Raw genomic sequence first — 21,663 nt, forward strand, 5'->3', positions numbered from 1 at the left:
CTGAAATCACAGAATATTACAGTTTAAGAGACCGCCACCTCCACAGTCTCCTAAGTGAAAAGATGAATGTCCAAATGTGACGGGGTTAGCGGTGGAAACTGGGGATGGAGAGGTCGCCCTCACTGATGTCCAGAGAAAAGACTAGCGATGGTCATGATTTAGCACTGTTGAAATCTAGTTTCCTCAGCTGAAAATTAAAGATTCTGATAATTGTAATGTTTATAGGATATTGGCTATGGGACTGGAACTCTTTATAGTCTACCTGCTAACTCATTTAAACCTTGTTACAGCCATGTCATTGGTACTGTTACTTCCCCAGTTTTCAGATGTCCCAACACTGTAACTTCTCTGTAGTCACACAGCTGGCTGGCTTTCTATTGCTACCATATTCCTTTCCTTGGATTTAATGGCTAAAGACAGTCTGTACTCATCCCAGGTTTTTATGGGCATGTGTCTGAGCATAGCCTACCTAGATTCTCTGCATGCTAAGGCAGTCAAGCCGTTGACCTAGTAGGACAGACTAGGGATCTGTAACTTGGGTGTTGGGGAGTAGGGGCTCAGCTGTGGCTGTGGCTCCTCCTTGAAGTGCTTGTGGGTTTTGGTAGAATTGGCTTTCTCGCAGCTGCGGAACTCTTGGCATCTGGATCTCAAAACAAGCAAAGCACCTGCTTCTGTTCAAAGTCTCACTTCCTTTGGTGAAGACCAGGTGGTGGTAGCCTGGGTTTTAATTAGCTTAATACTAACTGCTTAAGGGGCTGCAATATATGTCATAAATCCTCATCTTTAGTGTATAATGGAACATAATCATGGGAGCAACATTCGTTTATCACGTTTGGTAGGCAGAAGGCCCACTAAAACAGGTCTTGTCCCTTCTCAAGGGGAGGGGACTCCACAAACTGGTTTATAATGGCAGGGCTCATGGAGCTGTCTTATACTTCTTGAAACCCAGCCTGGCTCCAGGCTCCTCTCCAGTCAGTGACCTCAGCATTCTTGATCATAGCATCTATGTTCTTCGTTTTCTTTTTGAAGCAAGTAAGCCTTCCATAGGATTCTCAATAAACTAACACAGCAGCTTCACACGCTCTCCTCCTCAAACATTAATTCTCGGCATCCCTCTGCCTTTGAAGATCAATTTCAAGAACCCACAAGCACCCATGGTTTTCTGTTTTTCTTGGGAAGAACTGCATAGTCTCTTTAGGCACTCTGGCTGTGTAACTTTTTCAGTGTTCACGTCCTTTTGAACTTAGAACTTGGGGATTGAGACAAGTTCTCGTAGAGTAACTTCAGCTTTGCTCTGTGTCTTTGAAACAGATGAAGTGATCGAGAGGAAAGCGCGAGCCGAGCACCTTGTCTTTGCAGCCGGGACAGCATGGAGCAGCCATTCACTGTGAACTCGCTGGTAAGTTCTGCCAATTCACACTTTGGCTATGACTGAAAACTCCAAAAGACAAACAGAAAGGACCGACTGTGGAGAGAATCACAACCACTTCAAGAAGCGTAGCACTTCCTTACAGCCTTGTGTGTGTCTGTGTCCTTTGGGGAAGTGACTAATAAAGCCATCTTTGCCAGACAAAAATATCATTTTACTGACACATCTGTCAAATTTTAATCTGTGTGGCTAGATTCTAAGAGTGTAGATCCTCTCGAGAAACATTGAAGGGGATTTCAGCGTGGACATCACCTAGATTGCCTCAGTCTCAGCTTCTCTACTGATAGAAGCTGGAGGCTTGCTTTGGGTGGTAGTAACTGGAAAAGAGTTACGTGTTCAGCATGGCGGTGGCAGTGTTGCTTGGGCATCCTCCTTGCATGCCTGCAGTTTTGAAACTCTCTCTCTTCTCACTCTCCCTCTACAGCCCTGCAGAATTCACACCTTTCTAGCTGCATCCCTGAAGCACAGTGTGTTGGAGAGGAAGTAACCAGGACTTTGAGAACACCTTTCTTTATATCACCTGAGCCCTACTGTCTCTTGTTACCTTAAGATCTTTTTTTTTTTTTTTTGACACTTCCCATCCCACCGATGACCCCTTTCCCATTTCCTGGCATCTACAGGTATTCCAAGTTAGATACACAAATCTAAAGATTTAATGCTAAGATCCACATGTGGCTAAGAGCACGCTCAATTTGTCTTTCTGGGTCTTTGGTTGCCTCACTCAGGATAATGTTTCCCAATCTTGTCCATTTACCTGAAATTTTCATTATTTAAGTTTTTTTCTTTGCAACTGAATAAAATTCGATTGTATCTAGGGACTCATCTTTATCACGCTTTGTGCTGCTGATGGCATCTCAATTGTATCCATGCCCTAGCCAATAAAAATAGAGCAATGATGAACAAAGTTGAGCATGTATCTCCGACACAGGAAAGAGAATGCTTTGGGTATATGTATATGAGTGATGTATCTGGATCACATGGTGGATGTATTTGTAGTTTTTGAAGAACTCCCACACTTATTCCTATAGTGGCTGCACCAGTTTGTACTCTGACCAACAGTGAATAAAGGTTCTCTTCTCCCTACATCTTTGTCAGTATGTGTTTTCTTTTGTGTTCTAAATCTTAGCCATCTGACTGGAATACAGTGAAATCTCAAAGTAGTTTCTATCTGTAATTTCCTGATGGGTAAGGATGGTGGATATATTAAAAATATCCCTTGGCCATCTGCATTCCTTCTTCTGAGAACTCTCTGCATATTGTTTAATTGGGTTGTTTTATTCACATTTATATTATTGAGTTCTTTCTATATTAGAGATGTTAGTCCTCTACCAGATATATAGCTGGCGAATATTTTTTTCTTTTTAATGCAATTCTGTAGGCTGCTTCTTCAGTTAGTTAACAGGTTCCTTTGCAGTATAGGAACTTTTCAGTTGCATGAAGTCTCACTTGTTGATTGTTGATTCTATTTCTTGGGAAACCAAGGTCCTCTCAAAAAGTTCTTACTTGAGCCTGTATCCTGCTCTTTCTTCTAGAAGTTTTAGGTCTAGCATTGGAATCTGTGATCCATTTGTAACTGATTTCTCTTGCAGGATAAAAAGAAAGGTTCCAGTTACATTCTTCTACATGTAGACAGATAACAACTTTCTGTTAGAGATGCTCTTTTCTCCGATGTATTTTTTTTTTCCATTTTTGTCAAAAACCAGTGACTGTAAGGTGCATGAGCTTATATCTGGGTCTTTGATTCTATTCAACTAATCATGTTGACTGTTTTTGAACTTTTTTTAAAACTACTATAGCTTTGTAGTATAACTTGAAATCAGAAATGAAGATTCTCCCGGCAGTGTTTCTCTTGCTCAGGGTTGTCTTGGTTAACCCGAGTCTTTTGTGCTTTCATATCAATCTTAAAATTTCTTTTTCAATTTCTGTAAAGAATTGCATCAGAATTTTGATGAAGATTTCATTGATGCTGTAGATGGCTTCTGGTAGGATGACCGTTTTTACCGTATTAATCCTACCCGCCCATGTGCGTAAGAGTTCTCTCTATCCTCTAGTGTCCTCTTTGGTTTCCTTCTTTAGTGTTTTAAAGTTTTCATTCTATAAGTTGATTTCAAGTTTTTTTTTTTGTTGTTAAGCTTCTGTGAATGGGATTTTCAAGTTTCTTTCTCAGTCTGTTTTTTTTCTTTTTCAGTATAATAGGAAGGCTGTTAATTTTATAGCCTGTCACTCTTCTGAAAGTGCTTGCCTTCTCTAGAAGTTTCCTGGTAGAGTCCTTGGGGTATCTCATATATAGAATTGTTTGCAAATAGGGATATCTTGGCCTCTTCTGTTCCCATTTGTATCTCTTATTTCATTTTCTTTTCTTATAGCTCTAGCTAGAAATTCAAGCACTGTATTTTATAGGAGTAGTAACATACTTACACTGATCTTAGTGGCAATGCTTCAAGTTTTTCTGTTTCATGTGATTGTTGGCCACTGGTTTCTCATATATACCTTTATTCATTGAGATCTCTTCCTTCAATCCCTTCGTTCTACAGGAATTTTATCATGAGCAGATATTGGACTTTGCTAGAAAATTCCTTTGACAAATTCCAACAGATTTTTAAAAAAAATTTATAAAATATATGATGTTAATTATATCATATATATATGTGTGTGTGTGTGTGTGTGCGCGCGCACACACACATACATACACACTCTGCAGGGATTGAAACAGGGCAGTTGTCATTTCCAGGTCTCTGTGTTAGAAACTTTCACATTATATATAATTTGTGTCTTTTGTTATCCTATTGTGCTTTAGAACTTTGAACTAATTCCTCCTGCTAGCTCTATTTTGGTTCCTAATCTCTAATGGAAGAAATGTGTTTTACTTTGGCATAAACTAAGGTAGGAAGAGCATATATTGCATTGCTGCTCGTCCTATATCTCTAGTTTCGGAATTCCTGACCAAGAGAAAATAGATCAAAAAGTGTAAGGTGAGAATCAAAATTTTGTGTATCCTTTTATGGTGGTCACTTGGACCAGAAACTTCTTTTCTTTGGGAATGTAGAAAACTAAATATTACTGTTTTTTGGACTGTAATTGGACCAGGTATGCCCATCAATCTGCAGGGAAGTTACCTGGAGACCTTGCCTGGCTCTTCCTTGGGTAGGACTTAGCGGGAAAGAGCTTTCATGTCTATAGCTGCAGGTCCAACCAAAAGTCCCATCAGGCACAGGAAGTGGCTGCCTTCAGCATAATGGAACGTTAAGAAAAGTCTTATGGCTTTTGTTATATATTAAACCTTCAGAAACAAGAATCATTTCAGATTTCTAGTGTTTTACTTGCTATAAAGTTGGAAATAAAGTAAATCAAGTGACACAAGAAAAACTCTGATGTACCTAATCTCCTGTGCTCTGCCCAGTGGCTCAGTTATTCATGGCAGAATAAAGCTATATCCGATTTAATTTTTTTTTCAGAGCTTCCTATGGACTTTATTCAAACGTTTTGCCTTCCCTATAGTTGGGCTTACAAGTCACCCATATTTGATTAAGGAAGGCCCCACGATGCTGAGTTTTCTCTGGAGCAGCCTCATTCTTGGACTGTGAAATAAAGTTCTCTCTAAAGCTGGAGAACGCATTAAGTCCTTCTGCGAGCACTAACTGAAGCAGCAATTTTCCAGCCACCTCCAGAGGTCCTGAGTTTGTAGATCCTCAGTGGAGCCAGTTAGGAATTTGCATTTTTTGAGAACAGCTTGTCTTGCTGCTGATGCTGCAGGTGCCTGGACCATACCCTTGAGACAGACAAGTCTGAACTAAGGGGAAAACAAGCTGTGGTCTGAGTGCTGTATTCATTGCCTTGGCAAGGAACCAGGGCTGTTCATGTCCACATTGTTTACAGCTGCTTTTACATGTGGAGACCTGAAGTCAAGTTGTAAAGAACATAAAATATCTACTACTGTGCCCTAAATAAATGGAAAAACAAAACAAGCCGTGCTTCGAGTCTGGCATTTCTGAAGCACAGCGCCATCTCAGTTATCCTGACTGTGCTTTGCGCACGTCTGAGAGTACACATAATGGCATTAGTAAAATTCAAAGATAGAAATAGAAATTACTTTTCTCCATAATTTATTATTATTGTCGTCTCACTTGAGAACTAATTGACAGCAATTACTATTAGATGGAAGTTTATTAGATTTATTTGTATTAAAAGAAAAATAATGGGGCAAGGGTGGGGCTTGGAGTGTGTTCTTTTTCTCTGAAACGGCTTCTCCAGGAGTTACCAGTAGTTTTTTGTTGTCATTTCTGTTGTATAGTGGCAGTGGAGGGAGACCCTAGAAACTCCCAATCAAACTAGATATATTGTGGGATAGAACCAAATCCTAATAATAACTTCAATGTAAGCAACTTTCTGGAGAGCCTCAGAGTCCCGTAATGTGAGCCCTCCTGTGACAAGAATGATCCAGAATGGTTAACATGACAACTTACATGATGCTTATACCTAAAGCCCTTGCAGACCCAAGAAATGCCACATGATTGTACTTTGAAACCTATGAAGAGGTTTTAGACCAATAAAAGTGTTTATCTTTTCCTGGATGTGTGTCTCGGGTGTGACTGTGCAAATAGGTCTTACACTGATCCTATCATTAACTCTTATAGAAGGATTTTCGGAGGTATACTAATATTGGGTTTGTGGTACAGAAATTACATGAATTAAATAGCTATGTAGTTTTTAAAAACCTATAATCAAATATTTAAATGTTTCGTTGCAGAAAAAGTTGGCTGCAATGCCTGATCATACAGATGTTTCTCTAAGTCCAGAGGAGCGGGTCCGCGCCCTAAGCAAGCTTGGTTGTAATATCTCCATTAACGAAGACATCACCCCACGCCGTTACTTCAGGTCTGGAGTAGAAATGGAAAGGATGGCGTCTGTGTATTTGGAAGAAGGGAACCTGGAAAATGCCTTTGTTCTTTATAACAAATTTATAACGTAAGTCTTGTTTTAGAGGTCTTTAGAATGAGAACGTTGAAACAATATTTATGTGATATTTTGACATGGCAGTTTGGATACCATGAGAGTGTTCATATTCAGACCAGTTTGACCATTTTCTAAGAGTGGACTATGTATGTCGATATGCATTGAAATGTATCGAGATACCCTCCGTGAGCCTCAGGAATGACAGGAGTGGAGGGGTAGAGGCTTTCTTCACATCTATAGTTTCATATTTGGTGCCATTTTCCTCCCATAGCAAGAGAGCCTTCTGAGAGCAGGAGCCGTATTGCTTCATCTAGAGCATGCCATCTATTTTTTAAAGATTTGATCTGAAGGTTTGAGAGCAGGGACACCTTGGGGAGCATAGGAGAGGTGTGATTCCTGCCGAGGCCACAGCAGTCCATTTCACACAGAATTCAGCAGCTGCTTTTGAGAAGCATTTGCTTGTTTATGCAAGAAGTTAATCTACAAAAGAATTTTCCGAATATTGAGCAAGAGTGGCTACACCACAATATCCATCAGAAACTACCGTATTTCCCCCTCAGATGTGTGTTAGTAATGGATCCTAACTTTAGAGTTAGCGTAGATGATTTTGGACTTCCATTACAAGTTTGGTAATTTCCCTGCCTAGAGGATCCCTTCTTAACAATAATAAGGGACTCTAAGCTAAGCCTTTCATTGTTTCAGTTTAAAGCCACATGTTAATTAGTTTTATTAATTTGTTTTTAGTTGGAAAATAGTTGTGCATATTTATGTTTTTATTTGCCTGTGTGGCTAAATCAAGCTAATTAACTTTTTATATCACCCACTTGCCAATTTTGATCGTGATAATATTTAAAAATTTGCTGTCTTGGCAACTTTCTAGTGTATAGTTCATTATTTATGATACCATGTTGTACAGCAGATCCCTAAACTTATTCATCCATCTGAAATTTTGAACTGTTTGAAAAAAACTGTGTGTGCGCGCACATGTATGTGTGTGTATGTGTATGATGGCTATACATACATGTACATTTGTATATATGAATGCAGGTGCATGCATACCACAGCATACACATATGGAGTTCAGAAAGCAACCTCACGTGTCAGTCTTTCCTTCCTCCTTGTTTGAAGTCAGTGTTTCATGTAGCTCAGACTGACTGAAAGATACCATGTACCAGGGAAAGGATGGAGTTAAATGCTTGTTCTTCTTGCCTCTACTTCCCAAGTCTTGAGGATTGCAAGCGTGCATCACTGTGTGTGGTATAGCCTTTGTCTTTTAAAAATCCCAAATGAGATCATGAAATACTCATATTCTGTATTTGTTTATTTTATTTATGATTACAGTAGTTCACGTGGGAGGATGTTATTCTGAAAACATTCAAGTTGAAAGAATAAAATATTTTTTTAAAAAAAAACTGGTTTTTTAAGGATTCCACCAAAGAAGAGAGTAAAAACAATTTACATATTTAATTCCCAAGTTAGTAAGCTTGGAAACTTAAAGTAGAAATTTAAAGAATTAATGACTAACTTCACCCTGACTGGGAAAAATTAATGGTTATCAGAAAGGTGAACAATAAATATGAAACTGAGGGCTGTTAACCACAATTTATGGCCAAAATGCTGTAAAAGTTTTAGTTTCTGAATTATATTTTAAATATGTCATGTATTTTCCACCTTCAGGTTCAATTATGTATAAACTCCCCCAACACTCTCCTCACGAAGGAGAAAGTTCTGAGCGTCTGTCCCAGTTAAGGTTTTTATTGATGTGAAGAGACCGTGACCATGGCAATCTTATAAAGAAAACATTTAATTGAGGGTGTTTCACTTACAGTTTCAGAGGTTCAGTTCATTCTGATCATGAAGGGGAGCATGGTAGCATGCAGGCAGATGGGTGCTGGAGCTAAGAGTCCTACATCTTGCAGGCAACAAGTTGGCTACCTGTCATACTCAGGAAAGCTTGGGAAAAAGACCACAAAGCCCACCCCGACAGTATGACACACTTCCAATAGAAGGTGTGGTCCAGATAAAAGGTGTGCCCTCCAGTCTCAAGGTCTGGATTAAAGGTGTGTAGCATCCAGTCTTTTCCAAGAAGAACACACTTCCTCCAACAAGGCCACCCTTCCTAACAATGCCACTCCCTATGAACTTATGGGGACCAAATACATTCAAACTACCACCGGGTCTGTGATTTTACTCTGTTTCTGAAGTCTTTGGCAACTAATACCTTTTGTTTAGCTTCTGCAAGCTTTAGCTGTCTCATATCATAAATGGAAGTTATATTTGTGTTTAGGTGTGACATGTCACCCTGCCGTGAGGAGAAATTAAGTGAACCAGTAATTGCAAAGTACCCATATTAAATGGTCTATACTCTACCATGATCTATTAAGGAAAGGCTAGGCATTCATTTTCCAAATCCATATTGATCACTTAGGGGCTAGCACCATTCTTCATGCCAGGGATACATCCTAGAGTAAGAAGGAGGAACATCTTCCCCAGAAGACAAGCCATCTCTTCCCTTCCCCAGGAGCAAGGCACCTGCCTTGTATGGTTTTCTCTTCATCTCTGCTAAATCTTTTTCCTCCCGGGCAATTGGAAAATAACTTGTTTTTTTTTTTTTTTTTTTTTTTTTTTTTTTTTTTTTTTTGGTTTTGGTTTTTCAAGACAGGGTTTCTCTGCAGCTTTTTTAGAGCCTGTCCTGGAACTAGCTCTTGTAGACCAGGCTGGCCTCGAACTCACAGAGATCCGCCTGCCTCTGCCTCCCGAGTGCTGGGATTAAAGGCGTGCGCCACCACCGCCCGGCAAATAACTTGTTTTCAATATGTCCGCTAGAGGTTCTGTTGCATCTCTCTTAGCTATGAATTTTCAATTATGAGTTTTTACAAACACACGACAGTGATGCTAATTCAGGAATTAGGTGGTTAGGGTCTTTTTCGGGGATGAAAGGGATTTATACCCTTGTTCCAAAATCTTACACATAAGTAAGATGTTGCTGTGGTGGGTTCAAGTATGCAAGGCCCAAGAAGGACTAGAGCACGGAGGGAGCCAGTAGAGATCCTGACCTCATCCCTTGTCTGAGTTTGTTTCTATTGCTGTGATAAAGGCCATGACCAAAAGTAGCTTAAGGAGGGGAGGGTTTATATTCCAACAAATGCTTCTGATCATAGTTCATCATGAAGGGAAGTCAAGGGAAGTACCTGGATGCAGAAACTCATGCAGAAGCCATGGAGGAACACTGCTTATGGGTTTGCTCCTCGTGGCTTGCTCAACCTGCTTTCTTAAACAATCCAGGACCAACTGCCATAGTAGACTGAGCTTCCCGACATTGGTTGTTAATCAAGTAAAAGTTCTACAGATTGGCCTACAGGCCAGTCTGGAGGTGGCATTTTTTTTTCATTTGAGGTTTGTCTTTCCCAGATAATTCGAGCTTGCATGAAGCTGAGAAAAACAAACAAACAACTAACCAGCACAGCCCTGCTATTTTTTTGTTTAGTATAAGTATAATGTAGAGTCAGAATAATATGCATGCCAACCTTTATCGAAAAAGTGGGTGGATGAAAAGACCATAGTTAAATAAAAGTTGTTGCCAGGCGGTGGTGGCACATCCTTTAATCCCAGCACTCAGGGAGGCAGAGGCAGGCAGATCTCTGTGAGTTTGAGGCCAGCCTGGTCTACAGAGGGAGTTCCAGGACAGCACACAAATATACAGAGAAAACCTGTCTGGGGAGGTTGGGGGGAAATGTGGTTGACTGTAATTATTTTTTTTAAAAGAATGCTCATTAGAAACTGACACTGGCCTTTCGCTGTCACGGCATACTAATGCTGTGTTTTTTCTTTCTCTAGATTGTTTGTAGAAAAGCTTCCCAGCCATCGAGATTACCAGCAGTGTGAAGTTCCGGAGAAGCAGGATATCATGAAGGTACACGGGGTTGAGCCTCCCCTGTGGGCTCAGATGCCCTGAAGTATATGTGATTGATTTATAGCTTCCTCCTTGGCTTGTCCTCTAAAGAATGTAAATTCCCAAACCTCATTCCATCAGCCGTGACATTTTGATTTCCCCCTAATGCATTTAGTGGTTGTGGTGGTGGCCATTCAAGGTGTCTAATTTACATTGGGAAAAAAGAAGAGAGAGAGAAGAGAATGTGCTCCATTAACTTCGGATGTAAGACAGGAATCCCTTTACAGCTTTTCCCAGAGACTGAGAGAACAGTTGTTCCCATGCACTTCCTTGAAGCAGCCCCTTTAGCTGCTGTATTATTCTCCACAGGATGGAATAACTCTTTGGAAATCAGGGGTGATTTTTGCAGTAGCCCCACATTTTAGCTACAGTCCTGTGCTGTGTGCATGACAATGTTTCAATTCCTGAACCCTAGAGTTGACAGTGATTCCACTAACTTCTATTGCCTAGTGACATCGTTACCATCTTAGTTTATTAAGTGGATACTTTGATTTTTCTATAGTAACAAAATCACTGGAATATAAGTTTCTTGGGACATAGCCTTGTTGTTAAGTGGTTTGTAACCATTTGCCTCCTAGAAAGAAGTTTTCCTGGGAGAGTTTAGCTAGAGACAAGAGAAGAGACTTGGGAACTAGTCCTAGCTGGACCATCAGCTCCCTGTGTGAACCAATTTCATTAGGTTTTTCCTTCCTCTCCTTTACAAGGGAGGGTGTGATAGGACCCTATCAAGTTCCCTGGGTCTTTCCTGTCATTAAGAACTGCTAAAGAAGTTGTCTGAGATCCCGACTCCCTCACTCGTGCCTAGAGATGTGAAGCCAGGAGATCTGGGACTAGCCTGGGACTCTGAATTCTCATGAAAGATCCCTCAGCTGCTTTTTACATCTGACGTGTGTAGGAATGCCTACCCACTATAAACCCTTTGTCTCCCTTGTAATGCAAGAATAAGAGATCTCCAAATGCAAATGTGAAACTCCATTGGTACCTTCCTAAACAAAATGGTTATCTAACAAGTAGAATCGATGGAGATCTTACAAAGGGAACACATACACACAAACACAGTTCACAGTTTATTTTCTTCATTGCTAGGAGCTGTATTTTGAAATCCTGGAATAGATTTGTTTTCCTGAGACTATTTTTGCTTCTTCTAACTTGGTTTCTAATATACATCCCAGCTGTTTCTCTTTCTCAACTGATGTTCGGAAAGCGTATACTGCAATTCCCACTAATTGATATGTGTATATATTTTTGAAAGAAACTGAAGGAGATTGCCTTCCCAAGGACAGATGAATTGAAAAAGGACCTGATAAGGAAATATAACATAGAATACCAAGAGTATTTGCAAAGCAAAGTAAGTTTAATGGGCACATTTATTTATCCACTGTTCTTGTGTGTGTGTGTGTGTGTGTGTGTGTGTGTGTGTGAGAAAATGGTTTTTGAATTTAATTTCTGTATGAGTTTTTGAAATATATGCATTTAAATTAAAAATTAAAGATGTAATGACGTGAAGCTAATAAAAGATTCATGCAGCTGTCCAGATTGAGCATGTGCTCCAAGAATGTGGTATTTTCATTTCCTAAAACATCTAATAAAGAGTGCATTAGGAAATAGACTTCCTACAGTGGTTTAAATGGAGCCTCTGACTAAGTCATTCCCCTGTAACCTTGAGCCAGATGGCTGATACATTTATTTTTCCAGATGAATAGAAGCAGCAGAAAGTAGACAAAAAAAAAAAAAAAAACAAAAAAAGACAAAAAAAAAAAAAAAACCAGAGCATGGTTTTGATGTATTTAATTATGTAGGCCTTGGAAATTTAAATTTAGTTCTTAAATAGTTCAGTCAACATTTCCTCAAGGTAGAACAGTTAATCATGTGAGTGAAACATAATCCTAGTTCCAATGGATGCTAGTTTCTGGATTTTTATTACACAGCGAAAGGAGACTGACAGGCATTGAAAGGGGAGATTACCCAGTAAATCTAAGGAGTTCTCAGATTCCATACGCAAATTCTTAGGTCTTAAGAGATTATTAGAGGTGTCGCTTTGCTTCTTTGTGGTTGGGTGACCATTTGCTTCGGAGGTCTCCAGCTTCTCCGCCTGTTGGCGTCTCTTCCATCTCATTACCTCTGCTAACAGTCCCAGAGTTTGGGGGGACATCGCTGGAAGGCTGGTTAGCTAAACTGAAGAGGGAGCAAGGATGGCGCTCCTTCAGGGTGTCTCTGGGAGGAGCGGTTATGGGACAGCTGTGCCCTGTGCTGCCGTGGTCACGATAGTGCCCCCACACAGTCTACATGCAGTCTTACCTCTCGTGCAGGTTTCTGGAGAGGTAGAGCAGCAGCAGCCAAGGCTAGGGAGAGGGTTAAATCTACCTGAAGGCTCTGACTATGGGCAACACCTGCCTGCCCTGGTGCTTGTTAGAGCTGTAGAATCCGTGCCCAATCAGAATTGCTAATGCAAACAAGGCCCAGAGTGATTCACGTTTGTGAAGCATGGCTATAAAGTGAGTCCGCTCTGCTCCCCGCACCTTTAAATTGCTCGCCACTAAGCTTCTTTTAACACCAGTTGGGGAACTTACTACCCCCTTGGTATCCCTCTACCCTAGTAATGCCCAGATATTTTGTTAGGACTGGGTGTTGGGATTATTAACTTTTAACACGACTTTTGGTGAGAAGAAATAGAAACACTTTTGGGAACCACTTCCCTGTGGTTCCCATAACATACATATGCATTCTACAGACAAATACAGAAAGCCTCTAGGGAGCCCCATGCCAAAGAGCTTAGAACAGTGGACATGCTCTATCTGTCTGTTATTTCTAGTACAGCAGCCACCAGCAGGGGAGGCTGATGGGTACTTGAATGTGACCCGCGTACCTGAGAACCGCATGGCTAGTTTTATTTCATCTCAGTTTGAATTTAAATAGCAGTATCTGGCAGCTTCTGGCAACTGGCTGCCAGATTGGAAAGTGCTGTCTAAGGGACAAGATCCTTTGAAGCCCCCTGAAGGGTCAGGAGGGCAAGACATTGATATTCCAGTATTTAGAACCACGGGAATGTAGAACATGATTTCTGTGCTGCCTCTCGTGAAATATGACCGATTTAGAAACTACTTTCTTTATCAAATTCTGCATTTTTGCTGTGGTGTTTACTTTTCTATTTTCCTGTGAATCTCTCTCCTTTCTCTTTGTCTCTCCCTCCCCTCCGGCCCGCCCCCAGAAGACTAAAGAATCTATTAATTTCAGTTTGATGATTTTGGATTGGAAACTAACACTTTTTTTTTCCTGGCAACCATACCCTCAGAACAAATACAAAGCCGAAATTCTTAAAAAGTTGGAACATCAGAGACTGATAGAGGCGGAGCGCAAGCGGATAGCTCAGATGCGCCAGCAGCAACTAGAGTCAGAACAGTTCCTGTTTTTCGAAGATCAGCTCAAGAAGCAAGAGTTGGCCCGCGGCCAGATGCGAGGTCAAGACTCCCCGGTGCTGTCTGAGCAGACTGATGGAAGCGGACTGTCCTGCTTTTCCACCCACCAGAACAACTCTCCCCAGAACGTATTTGCCGATCAGCCCCGTAAAAGCGATGGCAGCAATTTCGCTGATCACTCTCCTCCGGTGAACAGGGCCTTAAAGCCCGCGGCCACTCTGAGCGCCGTTCAGAGTAAGTGACTAGGACACAGGCGCACGACCTTCTCTCTCTAACTTTACAATCCAGCCCACCTACCTAACTTGTCTTGATTACGGAGCAGACAAAGTTTGTTACTGGATAGAGATTTTGAATGAGAAGTCCAAGCATTTATTTTCCTTCTTTGTGTTTTATTCAATACACACATCCATCTTAAAGGGAAACACACTGGGGACTCCAGAAAGAAGATACTGAGAAATTAGTTGCTGAGACCCTAGCTAGCTCAATAGACAGATAGTAAAGGGCAGTGTTTAGCCTCATCATGGACCAGTGGAGTGGTCAGTCTCATCAACAGACAAGCTGTGAACCTTGCGGGTTTCCACCAGCAGTTCCTGGTGTTAGTTTTAAGTACCGTCTCATCTTCTCTAGCAAGTTTCCCAAATGGAGTAGGCAGTTCTCTTTGGCAGAGGCTCCTATTTAAGAGTCACGGTAGGCAGCCATGCTACTTTGCTGGTAATTGTTTCCGGAGAAAAATGTGCTTTTGTTTACGGATCGCCCACATTCGTTAGACTAGAAGTAGCACATAACAAACACAATAAGGAGTATTCATCCTGCGTCTCATGGCACGTGAACTGCGGTCCGTCTGTGGGCTCATTGGCGCATTCGCGATGTGCAGAAAGAAAACACACGCATGCGAGAGTTGTTCCAGAAGGCAGTTGTGTAAGAGTGCTGGCTCTTTATAAACTTTCTTGTAAAATGATTTGCATATGAAACGTACATATCAGTTTACCGTCCTTCTAACCAGTATTTACTTTCCAGCGTTTTTTTTTTTTAAATGAGCTATGAAAAGTGAACCGCCTGATAGTGTTGAAATTTGTGCTTTAGTTGCTCGCCGAGATTCAGTGCTGAAGAACGAGACCCAAGCTTTGTTTTCTGTCACGTTTCTCTTTTCTCTGTCTTAGATTTAGTGGTTGAAGGCCTGCGGGGTGTGGTTTTATCAAGAGACCTTTGCCATAAGTTTCTGCTGCTGGCTGAATCAAACACAGTAAGAGGAATAGAAACCTGTGGAATCCTCTGTGGCAAACTGGTACGGTCTTGTTTCATCTCTCAGAGGGTCACTTTCAGTCGCAGTGATAGGGAGGGCAGGGTGGAAGCATGTGGGGAGGGGCGATACGTATTCGGAAATTAACCTTATACACACGCACTTCCTTAAACAGCTGTTATTGTTCATTAACTCAGAATTCGTATAAAATGAACACTAAAATTTCAGAAACACCATCAAACACTAGAAACAGAACATTTAAAAAACTGGTTGATTACAAGTCAAGATGTAAGGAACTGTGCTCAATGGGAAGGAGGCCCTGAGCCTGGAGAGAGCAGAGCTGTAGAAGGATAGGAAGGCCAGTGGGCCCGGAGATGACACCCCTCACAGCCCAGCCAGGACCTCCCGATCTTTACTTCAAGACCCTTTCTTTCTCTTGCGTACCTTTTCCCCAAGAAGAGCCCAATGTGTTTCTTCTTTCTTTTTACTTAATTTTAAGAGCCATCTTTTTTTAATTTTGGAAAACACTGGTGACTTTGAAGAAAGTCCTAATTTTTCCATAATTACATATGACTGGTAAAAACAAGACAGCAATCCCTACAACGCATAGGACTCCCTTTGAGTAACACCACACATTTGCCAACTTAGTCTTGTCCCTCCACAGAAACCAGCCTTGCTGTGCGGAGACATTTTCCTTTGTAGGTCTAGTATACCAACACATTGTTTCTTAACTAACAACTCCATTCCCCATTGCTCTTTGATGCTAATTCCATCTTATTTTCTACTACAGAAATGGGTTTCAAGCCCCAAACAGCGGATGCCCGAAACTTTCAGTAGAGTCAACTTTTCTGTTGTTTTTGAATTGTGATAGTGTCGTAGTACAAGTGGTGAGGTCTGCTGGCCGATAATGAAGCATCCCACATCCTCTTCAGAGACTTGTTACTGTTTGTGGATGATTGTTTTCCAGACACATAATGAATTCACTATTACCCATGTGATCGTGCCAAAGCAGTCTGCAGGCCCAGACTATTGCGACATGGAGAACGTAGAGGAATTATTCAGTGTTCAAGATCAACATGGTCTCCTCACACTGGGATGGATTCATGTACGTCTGGCCTTTTGGGTTTCGGTTTATTTTTGTGTGGTATGTTGTTTTCTTCAAACAGGAATTTAGCTGAATTTGTATAGTTTCTTGTCTTTATATTTGCCTGGAGGAAGTAATTATCCCGATTTAAAGCAGTTTATTCAGTGCTGGGCTTTGTATGAGTCTGTCACATCTAGATTTGAAAGGGGTAGCCTATACTTTTTCTCTTTCACCAGAGCTAAGAAAGGTAACACATGACAGTAGACCTTCCTTTAATGGGTTCAGATAATCTCAGAGAAATGGCCAGAGTCTAGACTGTGTGGTGATCTCCTTTCTTTGGCTGTGGATCTAAATAGTTTATAAATCTTTTTTGATGACACTTCTTTTGAACAATGCATGTACCAAAGGGGGTCCACACATTCAGTACCCTGCTCCACAGAGCAGAAGTGCATATATAAAATGGCTGGGGAATTGAACAAACAACTAGGGCCAGAATATTGGATTCTAACATCCATTGGGCCACTGTAGATATGAAACTGGATTTATACATCAAATAGACATGAGTTTATCAGCTCTACTGAGAGCTCATGGTAGGAACATTGACAGGTGACTGTAACAGCATCTTCATCGTCCACAAAGTGGGAGCCATAATAATTGACTTCCTAAGATACTGAGTGTTAAATGAAATAACGTCTGCAAGAGACCTAAAGAATGAACAATGTTTGGTTTGCATTTTATTTGTTTGTATAAAAGTGCTGGGGGGGAGCCGTGTGGACTTACACACACACACACTCCTGCTAAGTGTTATCATGATATAGTTTAGGAGGGTAGGGGAGACATTACTCCCGCTCGGCCTTTGAGTCCCTCTGTACTCTTAGTCAGTACCACTAGCTCCTTATTTTCAAGTTCTCTCACTGACAGGGAAGCTAATGAGTTCTCTCACTGATTTGATGTGAGCGGCAAACAAGATGGCATATGAAAGCCCTTTGAAAAGTATAAACTGTGCCTCGAATGTAGGAGTTTGTTAAAAAAAAAAAACTTGCTACTCATTTATTTGGCTTATTTAATAATAAATAATACACTTTACTACTGGATGGAAATTGCTGAGGTTTGTTGTTGTTGTTGTTTTCTTTGGTTTTTTGATACAGGATTTCCTTGTGAAACCGTCCTAGCTGTCCTGGAACTAGCTCTTGTAGACCAGGCTGGCCTCGAACTCACAGATATTCACCTGCTTCTGCCTCCCAAGTGCTGAGATTTAAATAGCATGCACCACCACTGCCTGGCCAGAAATTGCTGTTTTAAAGTCTTTATTTAGCCTAACAGAATATATCTAGAATGCATTTTAAAGCAAAATAAACTATAGCACAGAGACTTGGAAAGATGGGCCAGTTGGTACAAGTACCTGCCATGCAAAAATCAGGACCTGAATTCAGAACCACAGTACCTACCTAAAGAGCTGGGTCTGCCACATTAGCCTAGAGTCCCAGAACTGAGGTTAGAAACAGGCAGATAGTTGGTGATTTCCAGGTAGGTAGGCAACCTAGCCAAGTTAGTGAGCTCCAGGTTCAATGGGAAAAACTGACCCCTCCCCCCCCCCATAAGGTGGAGAGCCATAGAGGAATACACCTAATATTATCCTTCGGCTAACACATGCACGTACACACATAAACATGTACAGACACCACTATATCATACACACATGCATTTATGCACACACGCAAGCCATAGCAAGGGAATTACAGCAAACTAAAAGTGGTAGTTTTTAAAATTGCCTATGTAGGCCAGTCAGTGTTCATCTTGATGAACGATTCCCAAACTGGAATCAAAGGTTTTCTTAAGATGTGCTGTGTCTGTTGTGTATGCTCTAGTGAATTTAAGTTGTTTAAATAATGCATTTGTCATCACTCCAGACTTCTAAGATTTAGATTTTCCTGAGTCAAGCTTTTGTGACTGGATGAAAATGTACAGCTGTCGGTTACATCTCTAAAGCTCGGTGAAGTGCTGGTTTTCACAGAACACGATAACAGTAGTCAATCCCGGGCTAGAGCTATACAAACTCATCATCAGGAAGAAACTCTGACCGGATCTGGCAGACCTGGGGTCGAATTTTACATGTCTTAGCTTGACTGGTTCTTTTGACTTCTAGAAGATACTGTGCTGTTTATCTCAATCGTCTCCTTGTCTGTAGAACGGGGATAATAACAACACAAACCTTCATGAGAACTCTATGTCATAATTCATGGAAAGCGATTCATTTTCAGCCCAGTTCTTCATTCTTTTGTAATAAATGGCATTTGCCGTTGCTGTCACCAACACCACCATCATTTTTTTTTTTTTTTTTTGCAATGGGAGTACCATGCTCCCATGGGAGAGATGTCCTCCTGAGCATAGAACCGGTTCTTTGAGACAGAAATGAAGAGCTCAGGTGTTTACATGGGCACATTCAGACTGAAGTCAATTGATGGGCATAGTGACTTTTCTATGTGACAACTTGCTTGCTGTCTCCACAGCACATAGGTTCCTTCGAACTCATCTTCCATTCTGCCATGATATAGAAAGCTCTGGTTTTCTCAGAGAAGGTATTCCCTGGCAGAGGAGCAGTGTCAAGCCTTCTCACTCATTCCTCTACTAAATCTTTGCATTTGAACAATGAGCCTACTCAGTGTGTGACTCCATGGAAGGGTGGGTGTTTAGCACGACAGGATTTTGTTCATAGCCTCCTTTCTCTTTGTGCATTTTCAGTGGATAAGCTTAATGAGTCTCAAACACCTTCAGCAACTTGGAGACCCCCTTTTCCTGTTTATGAGGATGAAGAGCCATAGACAGTGTCATTTATGTGCTATATTTAATTCTGTCAGAATGCAAAAGTGTCCGAGACTCCAGGTTTCTGATTTCTGTAGCCTTGTTTGCTTCATCTTCCTTAGTCTGGAGAGCCTTGGATATAGGCTGAGATAGTCAGATTATTGCCTCATTAGATTAATGGAGGCTCTATTCTGGTAAGTGAAGCCGTCTCCGCCTTTCCCACAAGGAAAGTACATACACTCCTAGGAATTTTGTCTCTGAGGCATAGTTACTCCAAACAAATAAGCAATGGCATGGCAGAAATCGAGGGATTCTATCAGCTCCACCTAATTCATCTCTGTTTATGCATTATTACTAGCATAGTGTGTGATGCGCACAGGTGCAGGCGTTCAGGTGCCAGCGCACACATGCGGAAGTCAGAGGACCTGTTTCAGGGAGTCAGTTCTCTCCCACCGTGGGTCCCAGGAATCGAGTCCAGGTCATCAAAGCATGCATGGCAAACGCTGTTACCCACGAGCCGTCTCACCGACCCGCAGCAAAGCGTGCTTTTCACGTGCTCCATGAAAATCGCAGGGCAAGGTTTAAGTGCAGCCTGGGCTTCCCTCACGAGACTCGTCCTTCCCATTTGCAGACGCACCCCACGCAAACCGCGTTCCTGTCCAGTGTGGATCTTCACACTCACTGCTCCTATCAGCTGATGTTGCCCGAGGCGGTGGCCATCGTGTGCTCCCCAAAGCATAACGAGTAAGTGTGGCAAGAGGGCTTCGATTGCTTGGACGTGAGGCCCTTCAGCAGGAGACGGGCTGTGGCTAGTTCCTGTACACCTGTAGCTCCGCAATCTGTTGTTGTCTTAAGTCTTCTCAAAAGTGAGCCTGCGAGTCCCCCTTCTGCTAGTGTGATAACACATAATGGGCTCACCATCCCAGTTGCCTTTGCAATCATATTTCTACTGTTCTTTGTTCTATGAAAGAAATTGACTAGCCTTCCCGAGTTACCTCCAAAGCTTTCCTAGTTTCTGAATACAAATGTTATTATGTAACACAAATCATTCTCATCCGGGAAAGAATGACTTTATTCTTGAGCCAGATGTAAGTGGCCATGGCCCAGGAACATGGATTCAAGTTGCCCTGAGAAACATACTCCGCCACGGAAGTGATTGCATTCAGCTCTGTTGTTTACAGAACAAAGCTAGTTACAAATCAAGACATATATCAAATATAATTGGCAGAAACAGCAAGTAGAATGGGTCGAGCAAGGCCGGCGGGCAACTGTGCTGTCGGGATCAGATGTTGTCTGAGGACATTTGTAACTTCTCGATGAGTAAAAGGCCTGTGAAGAATATTTTCTAAAACTGTGATAGTTGTCAACATAAAGGTGGGCAGGGAAAAGTTTTGAAGGAGACTAAAAATAGCTCTAAATAACTTGCCACTTGTCTACAGCATTCTAACCCTTCACACACAAGTCATCCGGCCTTGTATTGCAGATCTGTTAACACAGGAATGACTTTTCATTTTCTGGGGATTCAGTTTACAAGTAGTTATAATCATAAGAATAAGACAGACATTGCTTGAAGCCTGCCTCTACCTGCAAGCTGTTGGATCCCTGAGCACAGGGATCCAGCTTCTTCATCCTTCATCCTCGCCTGTCCTGGATGAATGTGAAGGACACTAGAAGAGTGTCTATGATGTGTTTATCACAGTGCCCAACACTGCCACCTACCTGCCTGATCATTGGCATAAAGAACACTAACTTTACAGAAATTAGAACTATCTGCTAGGGTGGAGAACATGTGTATGACCTTTCCCATGGGGTCTTTCCCATGGTCCCTTTGGGTTCCTGTAGGTACTTGAAGATCAATGTATCTAACAGTAGTCATGGTGTGGCTAATTGTGACAGTTACTGGGGATTCCTGGTTGGTGATTTCTTCCTCCATCCCATTTGAGGAATGTGCATGTTTGCTTCTTCCCAGTTGGTTTTTAACTTTGTGCCTCTTTTCCCCCTCATGTTTAGCACGGGCATTTTCAGGCTCACCAATGCCGGCATGCTTGAGGTTTCCACTTGTAAAAAGAAGGGCTTTCATCCTCACACCAAGGACCCCAGGCTGTTCAGTGTGAGTAGACATCCTGGATGATTGTTGTTGTTGTTTTTGTTGAGACAGGGTCCTTCTGTGTAGCCTTGAAACTCACTGTACAGACTAGGTTGCCCTCAAACTCAGAAAGATCCCCCTGCCTCTGCCTCCTGAGAGCTGTGATGAAGATGAGCACCACAATGTTTGGCTGAGCAGCAGGGATTACTCTCCCAGAAGTTCATTGTGTATAGACAACATGGATTATCCTCACAGATGTTTATGTTAGGTTTACTCTACCCCAATTCAGCAATGTTTATAAAATTCAGAGAAAAAATAAGTAAGGAACTCTATATACCTTTCCTAAAGAAAACCATGCATTAAACATTATTATGTAACACTGTTTTTTTTTTCTTTTCTAGATATGCAACCATGTGTTAGTAAAAGACATCAAAACAACTGTGTTGGACCTGAGGTGACGTGCTCAAGATACACGACCATCTGCACCAGATACCTGCCATGGATGTGTGTGACTGCTAGATTTCTTATGATGTTTCCAGAAGTGACTGATATTTTATATTTATATATTTTAGACCAAAACTTTGATATTTATTGTTCTTGGACATTTTGAAGTTTCCTTTTTGGGTTGCTGTGTCTCAAAGGAGGTCACATGCTGTTCAATCTATACCTATTAATGTACCCAAATAATTTCCTCAGAAAAT

At 41.5% G+C, this 21,663-nt stretch overlaps 1 protein-coding gene across 1 annotated transcript; it reads left to right on the plus strand.

Moving 5' to 3' along the window:
* The first annotated feature begins 6,187 nt into the window (after window positions 1–6,187).
* On the plus strand, window positions 6,188–21,663 carry Stambpl1 (STAM binding protein like 1). Its single transcript, XM_038333305.1, has 9 exons — window positions 6,188–6,394; window positions 10,220–10,295; window positions 11,587–11,682; window positions 13,627–13,984; window positions 14,911–15,035; window positions 15,958–16,095; window positions 19,508–19,620; window positions 20,887–20,986; window positions 21,364–21,663. Exons 1-9 carry the CDS (start codon window positions 6,192–6,194, stop codon window positions 21,418–21,420), a joined length of 1,266 nt encoding a protein of 421 aa, XP_038189233.1. The 5' UTR covers window positions 6,188–6,191; the 3' UTR covers window positions 21,421–21,663.

This window comes from Arvicola amphibius, chromosome 1 (genome assembly GCF_903992535.2).
Source record: "Arvicola amphibius chromosome 1, mArvAmp1.2, whole genome shotgun sequence".
NCBI classification, from domain to species: Eukaryota; Metazoa; Chordata; class Mammalia; order Rodentia; family Cricetidae; genus Arvicola; species Arvicola amphibius.

Coding starts and splice junctions, on each gene's coding strand:
- Stambpl1 (XM_038333305.1), top strand. CDS start 6,192: ATGCCTGATCATACAGATGTTTCTCTAAGTCCAGAGGAGCGGGTCCGC. Junction 11,683..13,626: donor AAGAGTATTTGCAAAGCAAA/GTAAGTTTAATG, acceptor CCATACCCTCAG/AACAAATACAAAGCCGAAAT. Junction 20,987..21,363: donor AGGACCCCAGGCTGTTCAGT/GTGAGTAGACAT, acceptor TTTCTTTTCTAG/ATATGCAACCATGTGTTAGT.